Source organism: Tachypleus tridentatus, chromosome 10, assembly GCF_004210375.1.
Source record: "Tachypleus tridentatus isolate NWPU-2018 chromosome 10, ASM421037v1, whole genome shotgun sequence".
Classification (NCBI taxonomy): Eukaryota; Metazoa; Arthropoda; class Merostomata; order Xiphosura; family Limulidae; genus Tachypleus; species Tachypleus tridentatus.
The window spans coordinates 36,754,157-36,773,637 of NC_134834.1; the positions used below are offsets into that span (position 1 = coordinate 36,754,157).

At 31.3% G+C, this 19,481-nt stretch overlaps 2 protein-coding genes across 14 annotated transcripts in view; both read right to left on the minus strand.

Annotated features, from left to right (window-relative positions):
* Window positions 1-19,481, minus strand: part of LOC143229062 (protein slit-like) — a 561,294-nt gene that overhangs the window by 164,622 nt on the left and 377,191 nt on the right. The window lies entirely within an intron of this gene.
* The window catches only part of LOC143229063 (glycerol-3-phosphate acyltransferase 1, mitochondrial-like), a 70,927-nt gene that overhangs the window by 34,499 nt on the left and 16,947 nt on the right, over window positions 1-19,481 (minus strand). For 2 of the 6 annotated variants that reach the window (XM_076460813.1, XM_076460808.1), the window contains exons 1-3: window positions 11,728-11,992; window positions 6,273-6,513; window positions 1,371-1,484 (exon numbers count right to left, since the gene is read on the minus strand). In XM_076460813.1, coding sequence (XP_076316928.1) covers window positions 1,371-1,484; window positions 6,273-6,513; window positions 11,728-11,774 — 402 coding nt within the window. In that variant the 5' untranslated portion in view covers window positions 11,775-11,992. Of the gene's footprint in view, window positions 1-1,370; window positions 1,485-6,272; window positions 6,514-11,727; window positions 11,993-17,408; window positions 17,538-18,164; window positions 18,222-19,481 lie in introns of those variants that run through there. The other 4 variants (XM_076460811.1, XM_076460810.1, XM_076460812.1 and 1 more) reach the window with 4 other exon arrangements.

Here is a 19,481-nt window from a genome sequence, read left to right on the forward strand (position 1 = left end):
TAACATACAACATGGGGCTAAGTTTGGTAACTTAAATAGAATACATGTAAAATGAGTAGATAGAAGTTGATGAAGACAGTGATTCTCCTAATGCCCTACTATGATTTTTTATGAAATGATTAGCTTTTTATGGCAGCTCAAGACAGCTTACTTTCACCTAGAATGTTCAAAAAGAAAGCATCATAATAGGACACATCCATTTCTGCTAGATAACAAAGAAAAAATACAAAAGGTATTTTTATCAGCCCTCAAGAGTCAGGAACAATGCCAGCTGGGAGTAACTGGAAGTGGACAAATCCATATAATAATATTTTACAAAACAAAAATAACCTATTAAAACATTGAGCTAACTAGTCCCTGTAAATACGTATGACCAGTTCAAATTCACAAGACAAGAATAAACATCTGCACTATTCATGTTATTCTTTTACCAACGAATAATGGGATTTACCATCACATCAACTGCATCAAGGGTTTGGGCTTCATAATATATATATATTAAATCACTGTATCTATTTGCATCTTTCTATTTACTTTTCAGGAAATTTTCAATAGAAGTTGTTTCTCTGGATGAAAATTTAAATTATAATAACTTGCATCATTTTTACATTTTGAGCTGAGATTCCGCAGGTTGGAAAGAGTTACAAAGTAAGTATTAATAATTCTCTTTAAAAAGATAAATAATAAAAGCAAGCCAAATAAAATTAACAGGACTACATACAGTGGCAAAAAATAAAAGTTCATATGAAATCGAGAGAGGGCATGCACTGTAGTGTGAGTAACCAGCTTTACATAATTCATGACCAGTTCATTATCTAATTTTAATATTTTTCTTTAGATATTAGCCAGTTAAAAAGCACCAGGCACTTATAAGGTATAATCAACTGTTAAAAAGAGATTCTGTAAACTATAAATGGCAAAGAAATTGTGCTTTCTTCTTGAAACCTAAGTAACAACTAACAAAATGCAAGCCAGAGAAAAGTAAATAAAACTTTTCATAAATTAACAACATGATTATATATCCTTTGGTAAAGGAAAATAGAATTTAGTAAATAATGTATAAATCCAGGAAAGTTGAAAGTACTGAAAATAGCAGAAATGTGCCACTTTTATTATTTTAAGATAACAAACAAATAGTTTTTACATCTTTCAAAATAATAGTTTGTAGTCAAATTTGGAACAGTAAACTCTTGTATTAACCAATTTCATCTACCAAACACCTTCCTACAATATCTTATCAATCAAGAAGTACTATATAAAGCACAACAGCACTGAAATACCTTAACTTTATAATATAAGTAAGACACTAAAGAACAACCCACACTGTTTGTTGTAAAACAGAACATTCACAAAGGAAAACTCCAACTTACCTTACTGAGTGGAACACATTTTGAACAACAAGTTCCTACAAAAGGCCTCAACCAAGAGTTCCTGGGCATAATGGAAGGGGTACTCTTAAAGTGACCCACACCATAAGACTTTGGCTGCGTGTCAAAATTAAAGACAGGCACAACTGTAAGTATCATAATTTGCACTAACCAGATAGAACATCTCAATCTCTAAGAAATAATTAAAAAACTAAGATCTGTCTTTTTACACCTGATAATTATGCAAATAACTGTATAATACAATTTAAAACACATACATAATTCTTCAATATTGTAAATAATAAGAAATGCTATTAGTGACATGAACATCGTAACATCCAATTTACTTTACATAAAAATCACTTGAAAATCTGGAAATTCTTCACACAATGAAAAAGAATTATTTGATTACAAAAACTTACTTATTAGTATCTCAACTAATGTTAAACCTTAGTGTAATATTAAAAGTATCTATATGTTTAATTTTCATGCTAAAAACCAAATATTTTACAATTTATACAAATTATGACTAAACCTGTTGTAAGTGTAATTACATAACAAACCAATACAACACAGAAACAAAAAAAATCCTAGTACACATAATAAAAACAAATTGGGCGACTCTTGATAACTGTACGTCTAAATAATAACTATGATATGCAGAACAGAAAAAACTTAATACAGAATAGACAAACTAATTTCAATATTAAGTACACAAACAACTTATTTATCTGTAGCCTTAACAGCAAGCATTAAGCAGGTTATATTTCCTTAACATACACATACAGAGTTCAGACAATCTCAATGTCAACATTATTTTGAAAATAGTAAGTTACAGTAAAATTTTACTACACTTTTTCATCTTACATTTTAGTATTTTGACCAACCCAGAAAATGATTTAGTCTGTTAATAGTACATAACAATTTTCTAAAAATGTTGGATATTTATATGCAAGTGTAGAGTATGCTAATCAAAAACAGAAACATTATACAATCTTAAGTTTTTATCAGTCATTCACACTAAAGGGACTTTTTTGCCAGTTTGAAAAACAAATTTTATGTGTGTATATAATAAACAGAAATGCATTGCACATTTACATAAACGTGAAGGGGCACAACCCAATACAAGTGTATTCAAAAGCATCAATACCATCTACCTTATAGCCTTTTAATTCTGTTTACATAAACAAGACATCACAACACATCAACAATGGTACAGAGAAAGGATACACACACACAGGCTCAGATTTTAAGAAAGGCTTAAACAGAAATAGATCAATACCCAGTATAAATTATTCTCATACACTCTACTACATAACCAAAGGTTAGGTAGACAGAAGCAGATATTTTTTTCTACAAAAGAAAATATTTCATCAGTAAAAAGAGATAAATTTATTATCTAAGACTTTTTATCACAACAAAACTGTCTGTGTAAACTTTATGAAATATTATCTGTCTAACCACCAACACAAACCAAGATGCATTTAATTCAGTTCAAGGATAAGCTACAAAGTGTAATGTCTGTTCTTGAACTCTTTCAGATAGTAAAAACAAGTAGAAAAATGGTTAAGGGCACAGTAACCTTGAAAAGAAAGTATGTTTGGTTGTAATACTATAGATAGCCTTCCTTCATACAACAAACTCCTTATAGTAAAATGCACATGTGAGAAAATGACTGCTTCATCATTTTGAAATACAAATATTGAATTAAACTAAATTCTATATAGATATTCTACATTGGCATAATTAATTGTCTGTGTAGACTACATCTATATCTTAGTTTTCTACCATTATTCAGAGATTTTCCAACAAATAAATATCAAATGTTATTTTTTTTAATCAAAGTGTTTGTACTGTATTATTCTTGGAGTTTTAATCACAAAAAGAAATCTAAACTATTGTAAGAAAAGTTTAGCCAACTTAATATGTAGTACACTAAACATTATGATTAACATTTTACATTCTTAACCTTATAATATAGAACTTGTTTAAAAGAAACTGATGTTTCACACTTTTGTGCTTAGTTAAAAAAAAACAAGATTCAAAATTAAAGTTACTGATCTTCACTGGTTTATATAATACAAAGTACAAATAACTGTATTACAAAGTTCATAAATATATGCTACCTTGTATATACTTAAAATATCACTTATGTATCATTGTTGCATTTAAGTGACTAAAATTTGATGCTGCACTTGTGAAAATATTGTCACTTTTCTTCTAAGAAGGAACATTTATCAAGTCATTTAATGTGCTTTCTGGGAGCTGTATTTTGAATCAAAGTTTGTGTATCTGAGCTTGTACTGCTTCAATACTTTCGAAGAATGATACATCCAATGATACATCATGCATGTGATCAAATTTCTAACCCAATAAAATAAATTAACCTAACCATGCTGGGTTGTTTTGAATAAGAATAATTTAAAAAAAGAACACAATACAAAATTCAAAAATATATTTAACATTTCCTATTTTTAGTGAACAGTTCAACACTGAGAAGAATGTGAATAATTGTTACATTTGTTGTAAGACCCATGTGATAAGGTAATAAAAATAGCAGTGGCTGCACACACTCCCTTGTGAATGAACATAAACATAGCACCTAGTTTTAGGTACTAACTGAATCAAAATACAGGTATTAAGTAATTGTATAAATTTGATTTTAATATTTTCTATAGCAATTGAAAATGTTAGTTACACTCCACTATTGATATGATATATACCAATACTACACCTCAAAAAACACTGGCAGTGAGATTCTTTCCTAGTCTTTTAACCCTTTTGTGATAGCTCATGTTATCACATTTGTTGACTTGCATTCAAAATTATTGAACTACTATTTTATGAATTTATGTCAATATAAGTTTGGAATCAAATTATAGATTATAAATTAAACTTCAACACTATATATTTGTAAATTTCTTAATTTAAAAGTGAATATTAAGAGACCACACCTAAATAATAATTTTAGTGAGTCATGTGGTAAGTTGAATACAGTGCTGTTTAAAATTAGATGTTTGTGATATCAAAATATTAAGTCTATAATTTAATAAAAATTAGAAAAACTGAAATTACTAATAATAACAAGATAGAATACAGAATAAGAACTTCATACCTTTCTATTTTGCTAAAATATTGCTTATGTACTAAATCAAACACAGCCACTTCAATATACTTCAATATACAACATGCGAACAATCAATCAACAACTTGGAATGTACCCTAGTGGTTTTCTTTTTCCATTTTAATCTATAAAAAGGCTATCACATTCCTTCAAACCAAGATTTTGAGAAGGTAGAATGTGTCTTTAGTCTGATGGAAGTTTCATATTTCTTAAAATCTAAACACGTCTTAGTTATTAAGACTAGTAACAAAACAAACAATATTTACACAAGTAAATCTTTAGTAAAAATATTTCATTAGAAATCTGACTTTGTGTACAAAATACTTGTAATCTTTACTGAAAGTCTACCAAATTTTGTGAAGATACACATTCTGTATCAAAAGTTAATGCAAATACTTAGCATGTGCAAATGTGTATATAACTCGTATATTATACTGAACCTCTCACAAAAAGGTTACTTAACTTCAGTTCTACAGTTACTAATCTGTGGTCTTAAACAAAACCCACATTTAAAGAATAATTCAGATCATGAGCAGATGCCTCATATTGAATGCCTATAAAATTATCATGTCTAGAATTATTGAAATAGATATATGCAAAAAAACCAATATTCCCAGCAACTTACATGACAAGGTCAAGGTCAGAGTTGTTCCTCCAAACAAACAGGAGGAGATATAGAGACAAAAACTAAACAATGATTAATAAACCACCTGTAAACTAAATGTATATTATTTACTTAAAAACATACATTACTAAAGAATGACAATAAAGAACTTCACTAAAGAGTTTTACTAGTGTTAAACAAAAAATGTTTGTAATGTACAGATAAACAGATATGCAGAACTACTGAAATACTGACACTTCAAGTATTACAAATAAATTTTTAATTATAGGATTTGTGAACACACAAGAGATGTAAGAAAATATATTAAATAGATACTAGTCTACATTTCTACATAGTAATTCATGGCACAGTATATTTACATTTTATGTCAATCATATGAAAAGTTCAAATTACTATAATCCCCCCCTAAAAAAAAAAAAGTCATATCTTTTAACAGCATAACATACAAATATCGTTTGCTTAATTTCTCAACTAATCCTATTGAATATAGACAGACAGACAGAAGCAACTTTCCAACAAAACAGTGGTGGTATGGAAGTATTCTTTAGTTTTCCAAGTTTAGTATCAGCTATTGTAAATAATGTATTGGCCTGATTATAGGTTGATCTCAAGTATGAACTCCATTTTCAAAAATCATGAGAAAAAAAACTAAAAAAAACTGTCATAACATCCTTTTCAGATCTACAAAAGCCAATCCTGCAAGTGGATTAATTACAAGGACAAGCACACATGCATAGATGGATACTATCTGTATATAACTCAAAATCTGTTTAATGGTATGGATACTTAACAAGTCTTCTCTGGACTTGATTTCACAAACTTCACATCCAAAGCTTATCATACTTAATACAGGTTTAAATATTGAGTAAATACAAATTAGATCATTGTAACAAACATCACATATATAAAAAAAACAACTTGTGAAATTTGTCACAAAAAGAAAAAAAATGTAAAATGTCATTTTTCAAACTAAACCTTAGGAACCACCATGTTAACGAGTATATGTTTTCATTTTTAACATTCATATGAAAAATATTTGACAAATTAACTAAGAGCAGTTAAATTCCAATTGTCCCTAACAGATGACACACACTTCATTAAAACAATTTCATCATATAATGTTATATGAATGTGTAAATAGAAAATGCTAACTTACAAAGTGAGCAACAGAATATTTTAATCGAAACTCAGCATAGCCATTTGTTCTACAAGAAGGTGGCCTGTATGCATGTTGGAAATTACTTTTTTTGTTACTAAATTTCCTTCTAAATGTCTGTGATTGTGAAGAATAACAGTTCTGTGTTGTTGCTGCAAGATGTTTTATCTTGGGTTTTGCTCGTTCTTCCCATCTGGTATAGATGTTCTGAAGACTTTGGGCAAGTTCTGCCATGGCAATCCTGTTATCCCAAAAAAAAATATGTTAAAATTCATTAAAATATCCATATTTATTCAGTTGTTTTTTTTAATTAAAGTATATATATACTGTGTAGTCACTTTTTTAAAGTTACACATCTATACACAACAATTTGATTGAAATATTTAAAAAATACCATAGTTAAAAGTATCATGTTAGTAAATGAAACAAGCACAAATATAAAATATGAGGCATAAAACAACAAACAGTAGACAAAATATTTTGAAAGAATGTTAAATTAGCCATTTAACATATGCCTAACCACAGCAATGAAACAACCGTTTACAAATACAATAACTGCATTTTGATTGGTTATTACATCTTTCAATAACATATCACTACTCTAAAAACAACAAGAATCCATAAATGATAGATTTTTAAACTGGTGAGGTTTCTCCAGTATGACCACTTTGAAGTCACAAAACTATTTTGTGCAAAATTTTCTTTTTAGAAAATCTCCTTTCAAATCTGACACTGAGCACGAGTAAAATATTTAATATCATAATTTTAAATATAAAACTTTATTTAAATAATTTCATAACAAACATGCATCACAATAAAGACAATGAAAACAACAAAAATGTTATTTCATTAAAAATATTACAATATCCACTAGTAGCATGTTTTCATAACCGGTATCATCAACATAGTTCTGCACAATTTTTTTAGCAATTAGTAACTATTAAAATCCTTGACTCACATGAACTCCAAATAAAAGAAACCTATTATCTATAGCAGTATGCAGTGAAATAGCTGTTGGTTTAAAACACTGTCTTTTCAGAAATGTGTAAAATTCCATGTATTGGACAACAAGACTCAAAAAATAATCTTACATTTCAAACAGTCATTAATGAGAATAAATTGTACTTTTTATGCCTTTAAAAAACATGATGAAAAATAACTGTACTAACCCTCACATAAACTTAAAAATACTACAATAAAGTTGTAATGAAAATGATTCACTACAAAATAAATATTTACAAATCTTTGTGTAATAAGGATTAAGTACCACGTATTTCACTTCAACTAATCTAAATTTATCACTGTTGCTTGTCAAGGTCAGAAAAATGATACTAATGAACTTTAACGATATGATATCTATGAAGTGCCTTTTCTTTGAAATTGTACATTTGTAATTTAGTGTGGCCTTTACTTATCAATTTATATGTATTATAAGCAGACCATCAACAATTTATATTTGGGTTAAGCTGGCAGACTGATGAGCAATGAAATACACAATTTCATGCAAGGTTATCTTATTTTCTTATTAAGATATGAAACAATCCTGTAATTTAATTAATTCAACAATTTTTGTTAGGTTATTGTTTACTCAGAATTAAAATTAATTCATCACCTTTGTTTACAGCCCATCTCTTGGTCACTTTGGGGAACACTGCTATAGGGTATGTTTATTATATCAAATTTTGTCCACCACTGGCTTAGGAGTTAACTGAACAATCCTCTAGTCTCACTTCTTATTTAGTAGTTTCATAACTCCAAATACCACTCACTTTCTAAACTGTCCATATTTACAATAATGACTCCTTATGCAGAAAACTTGGTAATATACTAATTTCCCAAGGTTTTTTGTTGCTTTTTTTCCCCCGAGCTCCACTCAGTAAGTCAGTTTCCATCATTAACCATAATTTAACACTGATAATGCACATACAGCCATGTGAAAAAGTTAGGACACCCTATGAAAGCATGTGTATTTTTGTAACATTTTTGGATATATAGATATTTAATCTCAATTTTAACAATACTGAGAGATTCTAGAAATATAACTGAAACAATTAAAACTCAAGAAAAGACTTTTCAAGATCTTCTGTAAATGTAATTCTACAAAAATGCATATTCTAACTGTGGAAAAAGTTAGGACACCCCCCACATTTATTCCCACTAAAAATGGCACAACTCACATACAGGTGTATCACACCAGGTGCACATGATTAGAAGATTGTTACTCAGCATTTTGAATAAGGCTTGCCCTATTTAAACCTCAGACATTTAGTTTGGTGTGCTCCTGACTGTTGAAGTGAGAGTGAGCACCATGGTGAGAGCAAAAGAGCTGTCTGAGGTCTTCAGAAAGAAAATTGTAGCAGCTTATGAATCTGGTAAGGAATTTAAAAAGATCCCAAAAGATTTAGAAATCAGCCATTCCACTGTCCGGAAACAAGTAGAGGGCTTTCAAAACAACTGCCAACATGCCTAGGACTGGTCATCCAAGCAAATTCACCCCGAGAGCAGACCGCAAGATGCTAAAAGAGGTCTCCAAACACCCTAACATGTCATCACGGGACCTACAGCAGGCTCTGGCTACTGTTGATGTGAAAGTGCATGCCTCTACAATCAGAAAGAGACTGCACAAGTTTAACTTGCATGGGAGGTGTGCAAGGAGGAAACCTTTGCTCTCTAAGAGAAACATCAAGGCCAGACTGAAGTTTGCCAGAGAGAATGTAGACAAAGACCAGGACTTCTGGAATAATGTTCTTTGCACAGATGAGTCCAAAACTGAATTATTTGGACACCAGAACAGAGGATATGTTTGGCATAAATCAAATACAGCATTCCAGGAAAAGAACCTCATACCAACTGTGAATCATGGAGGTGGAAGTGTCATGGTTTGGGGCTGCTTTGCTGCAGCAGGACCTGGACAGCTCACAATCATAGAATCCACCATGAATTCTACTGTGTATCGGAGGGTGCTTGAGGATCATGTGAGACCATCTGTACGAAAAGTTAAGCTGAAGCGAAACTGGACCCTGCAACACAACAATGACCCAAAACATACTGGTAATTCCACCAAGGACTGGCTGAAAACTAAGAAATGGAGAGTCCTGGAATGGCCCAGTCAAAGCCTAGATCTTAATCTCATTGAGATGCTGTGGGGTGACTTGAAATGGGCTGTACATGCAAGAAACCCCTCAAGCATCTCACAGCTGAAAGAATTCTCCATTGAGGAGTGGGGCAAACTTTCTTCAGACCTATGTCAGGGACTGGTAGATGGCTACAAGAAACGTCTCACTGAAGTTATTTCAGCCAAAGGGGGTAACACTAGCTATTAGGGGGTAGGGTGTCCTAATTTGTTCTTCAGTTAGAATAAGCATGTTTGTAGAATTACATTTACAGAAGATCTTGAAAAGTCTTTTCTTCAGTTTTAATTGTTTAGTTATATTCCTATAATCTCTCAGTATTGTTGAAATTGAAATTAAATATCTATATATCCAAAAATGTTACTCAAATACACAGGCTTTCATAGGGTGTCCTAACTTTTCACATGACTGTAGCTTGTGTACCTTAATGAAATAAACTACAGAACAGTAAGCCAGTCAGGTTTCATCATTTCTCCGAATACTCTTTCCCTATCAAAATGACAAACTGTTGAAACTGAACATCCCAATTAGTGAAACATATGTAAAGAATTATTTAAATCTTCCATTAAAACTAATTTCTAGTTTCTAGATGTATGGCTAAAAGGTAAAGTTGTTTACAAGTAATATGAACCAAAACAATGTTATTTGACTTCGCAATTATTTTATCGTAAAAACAAAAAAGTGTATTAATACGGTCTTTATCGATAGCAATACAAAGACTTGATATTTCATTTTTTGTCTTTTCCTTTATCAGTACTGGGAGCAATGACCAGCTCAGCCCCCTATCTACAATACACGTGTGTACACTTATGTGCGTTTGACCTTGGCAGCAAATGGCTTTTGCAGCAGATCGATCCAATGAAATAAATATTACAGAACGAAATAACAATAACCATGTGGGTCTGTGTTCTCATAAAACATTTGTATTATTGATGAATATGGGTGTAAGAATTTAATGATATCGATAAATACTAAGTGCAAAAAGAAACAAACAACAAAGCTAGGGTAGGAGATCAGTGCATATGTCGTAATAACTAACGGTACTATTACATAGTTAACTTCACAAGTTATACCAGAGAATTCAATGGCTACAACAGAAGCTGACAATAACAACATCGTTTCACAATCTAGAGAAAATATTAAAAGTTATAAAAACAAAAACAACATTCTATACGGATATACCATAAACGGCTGATTACAAACTAAAGAGCGTTTCATATTTAACTGAAAGTAAAACGTGCTGCCCGGCTGTTCTGACGGGATAAAGGGTTGCTGACAGAACGAACTGGACATGAGTAAAATGCTCTATTTTACTTGTCACAAAATTGTTCCAATAAATAATATTATGACCGAAATCATAATCAGTTTTGTCAGTCTGTCGTTAAAGCAAAGCCGCACGAGGCGTTATCTCTGCATTGTGTCCACCAAGTGGATCGAATCCCGAATTTTAGGGTTATAAATCCTTAAATTTACCGCTGAACCACCAAGATACAAATATCACTCTTATTATGAAGTCACATTACTACTTAAAATCATGTTTCGTTAGCTCAGGCAAATACAGACAAAAATAGCATTTCAACAAAGACTTGTGTTGTGACTTAGAACCAGTGGGTCAGTTAAGTGATAAGTGAGAACACTTGTTGGCAATTGCACACAATCAAGAAAGTAGAATATAAATGCCGTATTTTACACCTTGCAAGGCGCACCCTAATTCTGGAAAGACAATTCTAAGAAAAAAATATTTGAGTCAGCAACCAACACCTTGATGCAGCCTTAACCTTCTGAGTAAATACAGTGAAATATATCATATTATTCACAGTATATCGACAATATTAGTTAAACTGAAAGTTTTATATATATGAAAATGCTTGTAATTGGTAAGTAATAAGATTACGATCTGTACGAGAAGTCGTTTTGAGTACAACCTAAGCTAACCTATTGTCTTAAACCATCACTTTTGTCTTGGAAGACATATGGGGATTTTTGAAGGTATTTTTACAAAAAAAAAAGTACGTCTTACAAGGCATAAAATACAGTATATTACTGAAATACGTATTAAACCAAAAAAACAGTAATATGATTAAAGTATTACCAAATTTATTATGACGTAATATCACAAGTATACGTATATTTTTAAAGTCGACTTAATAAGGGGTACTAGTAATCATTAAAGGGCTCCCTAAAATTTTGTTACACCAAATTACGCGAAATGAATATATATATATAAAGAATGTCCCAAATCCTAACATATCACCATATAAAGAGCATTCCCTGTGTATGAATAAACAATACCAATACTATATCATGTTAACAAAGTAACTTACCTAACAGCCAGGTAAACCGAAGTGAAAATAAGTAAGACAGCAATCATTTTCAAAACGAGTTACCACTTAAGTCACTGGAAATCATATAAATGAATAATCAGTTTTCAGTAATGTCTTCAATGTAATAATGATCCTCTTTTCAGGGACAAACTGTTAGTTTTTCACGGAAAACAACCACTTTCTTATTCATCCTCTCACTTGTATCACACTCATCGAAAATCACATTTTCCCACACAAAACTCACGTGGCCCAGGTGGTGTCACACTGGTAACAATCTTATATACCTAAGCAATCGTACAAATCCTTCACTCTTATTGGTTGAACGCAACGTCCAATGAATAGTTAAAGGTTTCATGTGACTTAAACAACTAAACAAAGATTGAAAAATAATGATATATATATTATAAAGTGCTAATACGAAGTTTCAAAGTACAGTTATTCTACACCAAATTTCCATGGAAATTGTGCTCCATAAAAGTTAGTACTTTAAACTGCTGATAATATCACTTACTTTAAATATACCATACTACAAACGTGTGAAATGCATACATCATATAATATGTTTCACAGAAAAAAAAACATTTTCCCAAGCACGTGTCGAACTTTCGTCAAGGGCCCATAAAACAACATAATGTTCTACATTTTACTTATTGGTTAAGGTCAATCAATATAAGGCTAAATATACTCTTCATATTTGTAACTTGATATTTTCAATATGACAAACAGTTTGAAGATATAGTTGCTAACTATAAAACTTCCTACTGCCACACACGTAAAACTACACATTTTCCTCTCCATCCGCTCCTAACCCTAATTGTTTTGCACATTTTGAAATTTTATTTCTAGATGACAACATCTGATGTAAAGATAGCTCAGTACCTTTTTAGGCGGAGTTATAAAAATTTAGAGGAATACAAATTAACCGTCTTCATTGACACAATTCACCAAATAATCCCCCCCCTATAAGAAAATTCTAAACGAATAACCTGTATATCCGATACTAAATGATAGTTATATATGGAAGATCTCACACTCATATTCTCCGAAAAAATCTCATTATAGTGCATCACATATAACAGTTTTGTTTACTGTTTACAAATTTATAACTAACTAAACACACAGAGAAGCAAAGCCAATTTCGCAAATAAAGTTCAAACAGTCGCTTAAACTAAAATAAATTCTAAAAAACTGATTTACTCGGTACGTAATTAAATTACCACCAGAAATAACTAACAGCATTGTCATGTTGAATAATAATTATCTCAATATTGTTTTGAATGTATTATATCACGATCGCTGAATTTCTTAACCGAACTACAAAAGAACAAAGAGCAAACAAAAACAGACTTGATTACATTTATCTATACAATGTTATTGCCTGTTCCTAATTCTACACTTATCTATACAATGTTATTGTCTTTTCCTAATTCTTTGTTTCTTTAAAAGCGCTGAACAAACTCTTGTAAAACTCATCTGAGCTTATTTATATGCACAAAATCTGAGCTCTGGAGTCCTATTGAGTCATGAATTTCCCTGTTAACCTAGCTAACCTTTTAAACAACAGCCAAGATTCAACGGTGGGTACAGTGAAGATAGCTAGTTATACACCTTTGGGTTTTAAAAACAAATACGCATATTCGTATTTTGAAGAGTATATGCCGTTGGGAACGTCCTAACAAAGTTGAATTTGTGTAAAAATTGAAACGTAATTATAAATTCCACTCTAGATGGTTATAAAATAAGTCTAAAATGTACAGGTTTCCTTCGGTTGTCATATTACAGAACTATTTCTTGGAGCCCGGCATGGCCAGGTGGTTAAGGCACTCGACTTGTAATCCGAGGGTCGCGGAATCGAATCCCCATCACATCAAACATGCACGCCCTTTCAGCCATGGGGGCGTTATAATATGACGGTCAATCCCACTATTCGTTGGTAAACGAGTAGCCCAAGAGTTGGAGGTGGGTAATGATGACTAGCTTCCTTCCCTCTAGTTTTACACTGCAAAATTAGGAACGGCTAGCGTAGATAGCCCTAGTGTAGCTTTGCGTGAAATTAAAAAAAAACACACACACAAAAAACGGTTTCTTGTTAAGCACAAAGCTACAGAGTGAGCTATGTGTACTCTGCCCGATTTCTTGTGTAAGAAATTCACCGTAAAGCGCTGGGGCATACTACGTAAAAAAAGAACCATTATTCCAAGTTCGGACTACGCCTGCATCAGTGTAACACGTTGCTGCTACGATTAAACGAACTAAGATATATCTGTCACCACGAAAAAATAAGTAAATATAATAATAATCTGGGGAGAAATATTAAAAAGTTAGTGTCTTCTATTTTGTCCTTAGGAATCGTTAAATGCGCATTCGAAGTTTTTCTTGCAAAAAATTAAGGCTTTAATTTTGTTTCACCACAATACATCGTATTACAAAGTGGTACGTAACCGTACGTCAACATGTATTTCATACTTCTGAGATGAATGAATATTTATGCAACGACCGGTTAAATTAAATTTATAAGCCGTCAAAGATCTTTACCGAATTTAAAAATTTCTTCTGCCTCAAGATTGCACAGTCCTGATATGACCCAAAATTTTCACTCGCCGCGGAAAATATACAACTTAATAAAACCTAGTAGTAAAATCTGTATTAAAATACATTTCTCAGCTGCCTGTACATTTATTAACCTCAAAACCTACTCTTTTGTTACAGTGCGAAAAATACCGGAACTTCATTTCGAACAACTTAAGGGAAAACCATTTGCAAATAAAAAGTTTTAAAATGAGTCTGTCACGATGATTACAAATTATCGTATATATTTGTAATATTAACGGATGTTTTCATTTTTTAGCGTTATATTGCATGTTTAATTGTTTAAATATAACATATGCAATATACACGAGTTAAAATTAAATTATAGAAATTCAGAATTATCTCGGTGTGAAGAAATATATCTCATATTCATCCGAAAATACTGCTTCGAGTCTGAAGCATATGGACTTAAACCTGATCCACGTGATATCGTTTCAAAAAGTTACATGTGACCACGTGAACAAGGTTTGTGGTTCTAATCATCTTCACAGCATGAACGATGTACTTTTTCCTGTATATATCGACATTGAGACTTTTAGACCTTGGACTAGATAATAATACCTCAAAGTCTTTCAAAAATATATTAGTAGAATGTTTGATCCCTCAACCACCAGCTTTTTTTAATGTGCATGTAGTGTTTTTATGGCTATATTGTATTCAACACAGAAATTTTGAAATAATGGCCTTTTACCTATCACCTTTTAACCCCAAAATTAATATGATACTTCCCCAGTCCCATGGGATCTAAACCATGAATTCTGATTTTAAATCTGCTGTTTAGAACTATAGTTGTGATGCAAAAGGTAGATACCTACAGACTGATAGATCTAATATGTGCTACCTGCTAAAGTGCAAAAATATTATCATTAGGATTGTACTTTTATACACATTTTGAATATGCATTATGCTTTCTTTACACAAAAATTATGACAATATATAGGAGAGTAGTGATTTCATGAAGAAACTTGGAACACACTTTATCAGTCTTTGCTAATCTCAGACTGAGTCTATTCACACTCACATATGACAAAAAACAATTTCCACACTGAACTCCTCTCCTCTGCATATCATCCTGACTAAAAAAATCAAAGGATGTATCAGTCTTTAGCTAACACTTTACTACTGCTTAAATCCTCCATAAGCTTAGTTTTAAACTGATGCTTTAGCAACAAGTTTTCACAAAAATGGTTCTTTGAGACAAAACAAGGAATAGGTGAAGTGTCAATTGGAACTGGAAAAATGGATTAATGAAACTAAGAGAAAACCTTTTCAGTATTGGTTCAAAATTTTAATGTTCTGGCTAATGGTGTACTATCAAGAAAAACTGACAATCAAATCCTCAAAATTGGAAGTTTGTTAAAGAAAAATAAGTAGAGATTACTCATTTCAAACTCATTTTAAAAATATGGATTGAATACAGTTGTTTCTCTTCAAAATAATGAATATAATGGCACATGGTATAGTATTTACATTTCTTGCAGGATGTTGCTTTCTCTATGCATTCATTAAATTGGTACTAGGGAATTTAAAAGAAATTCACTATACTTCAAATACTAATTAAAACTTTGACCTACAAACCAAGTATGAATAAAATTAGATCATCATGTTAAGCCTAGATAAACACTATCTTATGACACTTGCATGTAACAACAGCCATCTTTAACCTTATTCTCTGCATCAATGTATACATAAAAATAAGTCTTTTAACAATTCATTATATAAAAACACAGAATAAACCCTATAAGATATATAAGGGATGTTTGGAGGAGAAAGAGAAGTTTCAAAACCCTTTGATAATGAAACACACAGAAAATCTGATCATTTAGAAAACAAAGACTCAGTCTGTACTTATATTTGAAAGACATACTTTTAATTTTGACACTTTTAAGCACAAAACATATTTTTATCCATAATATATTTTCATACACATTTTAAGCATATAAATTCATACTACTTGGCTTTAGATGCTAACTCATTTTAAAAATATGAATTCTTAGTTTTTTAAGGTTATATATTTTCCCCAGTCTCATATTAAAACCTATGTAGCATTTATAGACTTTTAACTTTCACAGTTTACATGCAAACATTTAAACTTTCAGTCTTAACTTCAGCATATAAGTTGTTTGAATTTAGTTCTACATATATCCTGTACTTTCACATCACACCTTGAGTATATCAAACTTTAGTTCTACACAAATTAAGAATGTTATATCAAAACAATTTTGAAACCTCAACACATCATTACAATCTATGTCATCATATTTCATCATGCTCTACCTGTCAAAAGTGTATCTTGACAATAGCCCTACAGCTGAGTTTCCAATGCTAAATACTTTGTTATAAACCTGTCATGTCCAAAGGCTACTGGTAACTTATCCTTACTGTTTTCCATAATCTAACTAATGTAACAAAAACAATGGTTTTCTGGTGCCCATTTCAACAGCCTGGTCTCACATAAATCAACAGTTGCTGCATCTATTATATTCATCAGAATTTCTACACATGAAAACATGAATATCCATTTCATTCTCCAGGTACTTGAATAAATATGTCATGAAAGCAGCTTGTGTACACATGATGTTTATCACTTCTCCAGATAATGTTCCTTCTTGATTATGTTGGGTATACAAGATGACAAACTTTGCTACCTAGTCTGGAGTACGGCTTGTTGAAGGCTTCTTTCTGGAAAGTCCTTGTGCTACACTTTGATCCTTATCCTTTGCTTTCCAATGCCATTATGTACAAGTTTGCTTGAAAATTCTATTCACCCAAGCTAAATGCTACTTTATGATCTGAGTGTATGGATATTTTGCATTGGAATAACTATTACATATCCTTCTCATCAGTAATTAATTTTTAGTGATATCATATAACCTACAAAATACCACACAATGTGAAAAATACCCTTTCCAAAGTAAAGTGTGAACAACAGATTTATAATAGCTATGTTTGGTAATGTTGCTAAATGTGCATGAATTTGATTGTATGAATATGTAAACACAAAAGGTACATACACTATGTGCTTTGAAAGAAGATCTTTTAAGTGCAAAGCCACATAAAGGAGCTATCTGTGCCATCTATAGCCATCATACCTCAATCTTTTGTATTATATGCCCTCAAGCTTACTGCTGAACCTCCAAAGACAAGAAATATCTTCATCTCCTCTCTGTCACTATTAAAGCCATCAGCAGATGAGCTTCCACTACTCCAGTATTTTATAACTAATTTGTTTCAAATATAAATGGGAAAGAAAAGTTGTAAACAAATAAAATAAAAATCCTTGCACACATTATTAAAGAAACACACACATACACACACTCCATTAGGCTTAAGGTTAACTGTTATTAGAAATAAAGCTACAATGTAAAGGCTTTGATAATATGGTATGTGTACCAGGGTATTTATTATTTGTAAAGCTAAACAAAGCTGGCTCTAATTTTGAGCTTCTTGATCACACAATTTTCTTAAAATTGTACACTGACATTAAATAGAATTAAGGCTAATAAAGTTCTTTTACAACCCGTTTTAAAGGTATAGTAACAGCATGTGGTTCTATTTACACAAGCTAAACAATTCATGAGATAATTGGCACACCTTTGTAAGACTATTCCTTTACTTGCTAACATCCCTTCAAAAGCCATCTTATTAACAAACTGCACAAACAAGCATATTCTTGTATAACTTCTTTCCTTAGTTTCAATTGCAGTTGAAAAATGTGTAAAAACTTCTACACTGACTTTCAAATTTAAAGATATGAAAACAGAACACATATCAAAAGTCAACTGGGCTTAATATAAATACTAAATAAAACCAGAATTACAACTACATACAATAACACAAACACATACTGTTTTGGTATCCTCATCACAGCAATTCCTTAAAGGTAAAACCAGTACTGAAACAACCTGGAGATACAGAAAAAAATGTACCTGAATTTCCAACCTAAACGAGCTACAAAAAGAAGAAAATTAAACACAGTGTATGGCATAGTGTATAATCAATATGTATTTGTAAGCAGCTCATAACAGGAAGTGAATGCATTAAGTAGATGACGTCCTTAAAAAATGTCACTCTCATAAAGAAAGATGTCCTGTTTGTATTGTCTACATCAAATAAGCCATCAAGTATAAATACCTTCACCTCTGGAATAAAAAATTGTACTACTGCAGAGAAAAGAATGTGTACATTCATATGCATAAACAATATGTAAAAACACACATTATATGCAATCACTGTGCTGATATCCCCTTTCATTTGTCCTCTTGTGCTTATTTGTGCATAAGTAACAACACAGAGAAGATTCCTTGAATCAACAATTGAAACCAGTGAGCTAATGAGAAAGCATTGGTTTAGCTATCATGGCTGAAACAAGTACATACCATTTGAAAGATGAGAGTGTGATATTTTCTTACTGCTGCTACAAAAATATGAAGTACTATGAAGACTCACTTTGTCACAATTAGCAATTAGAGAATAGATCATTTTACATATTGTATACCAGAAAAACAGTATGCACCTTTAATAATTCTGTTATCAAAATCCATACAGTTAATACTATTGACAGTGTTATGAAAATGAGCATTGCAAGTGACATCAAAGAAGCATTACATATTATAATTTATATCACTTACATTATGTATTATAATTTAATATAGCCAGATATTTGAATTTTGATATGTATCAAATTTATATTTGCCAACAAGACTGATACACATAATTTTCTTTCTTAACACAAATATATTTGAATGTACAAACAATACAATTTATAATAAGTTATTACTAATACTTATTATAAATAATGACTTATATACAACAGTTTTACAAACTTACAGACAATACTGAGTCTTATATCAAGTCAAGAACTGAATATCTTGTAGACCATCCAGGTCCACGACAAGCAAATTAATTTAGGGTTGACATTGTTACACCTCACTTAAGCTAGCTAGCTTGGTTGGCCTCACACCACTTACAAGTTTGCTTTTTACTGATGAAGATATTTCATATCCTCATAGAAAAGCAAATGCCCAAAGTTAATTCACTGAAGTTAAATGGTTTGTAATGTTCGAAATCTACAACGTTCCTAGTCAAATTCTGTAGTTTCCCAGTTGATAAGTGTTAATCACAATTTATAGCTTCTAAGGCTTATAGTATACTGACTATATTTG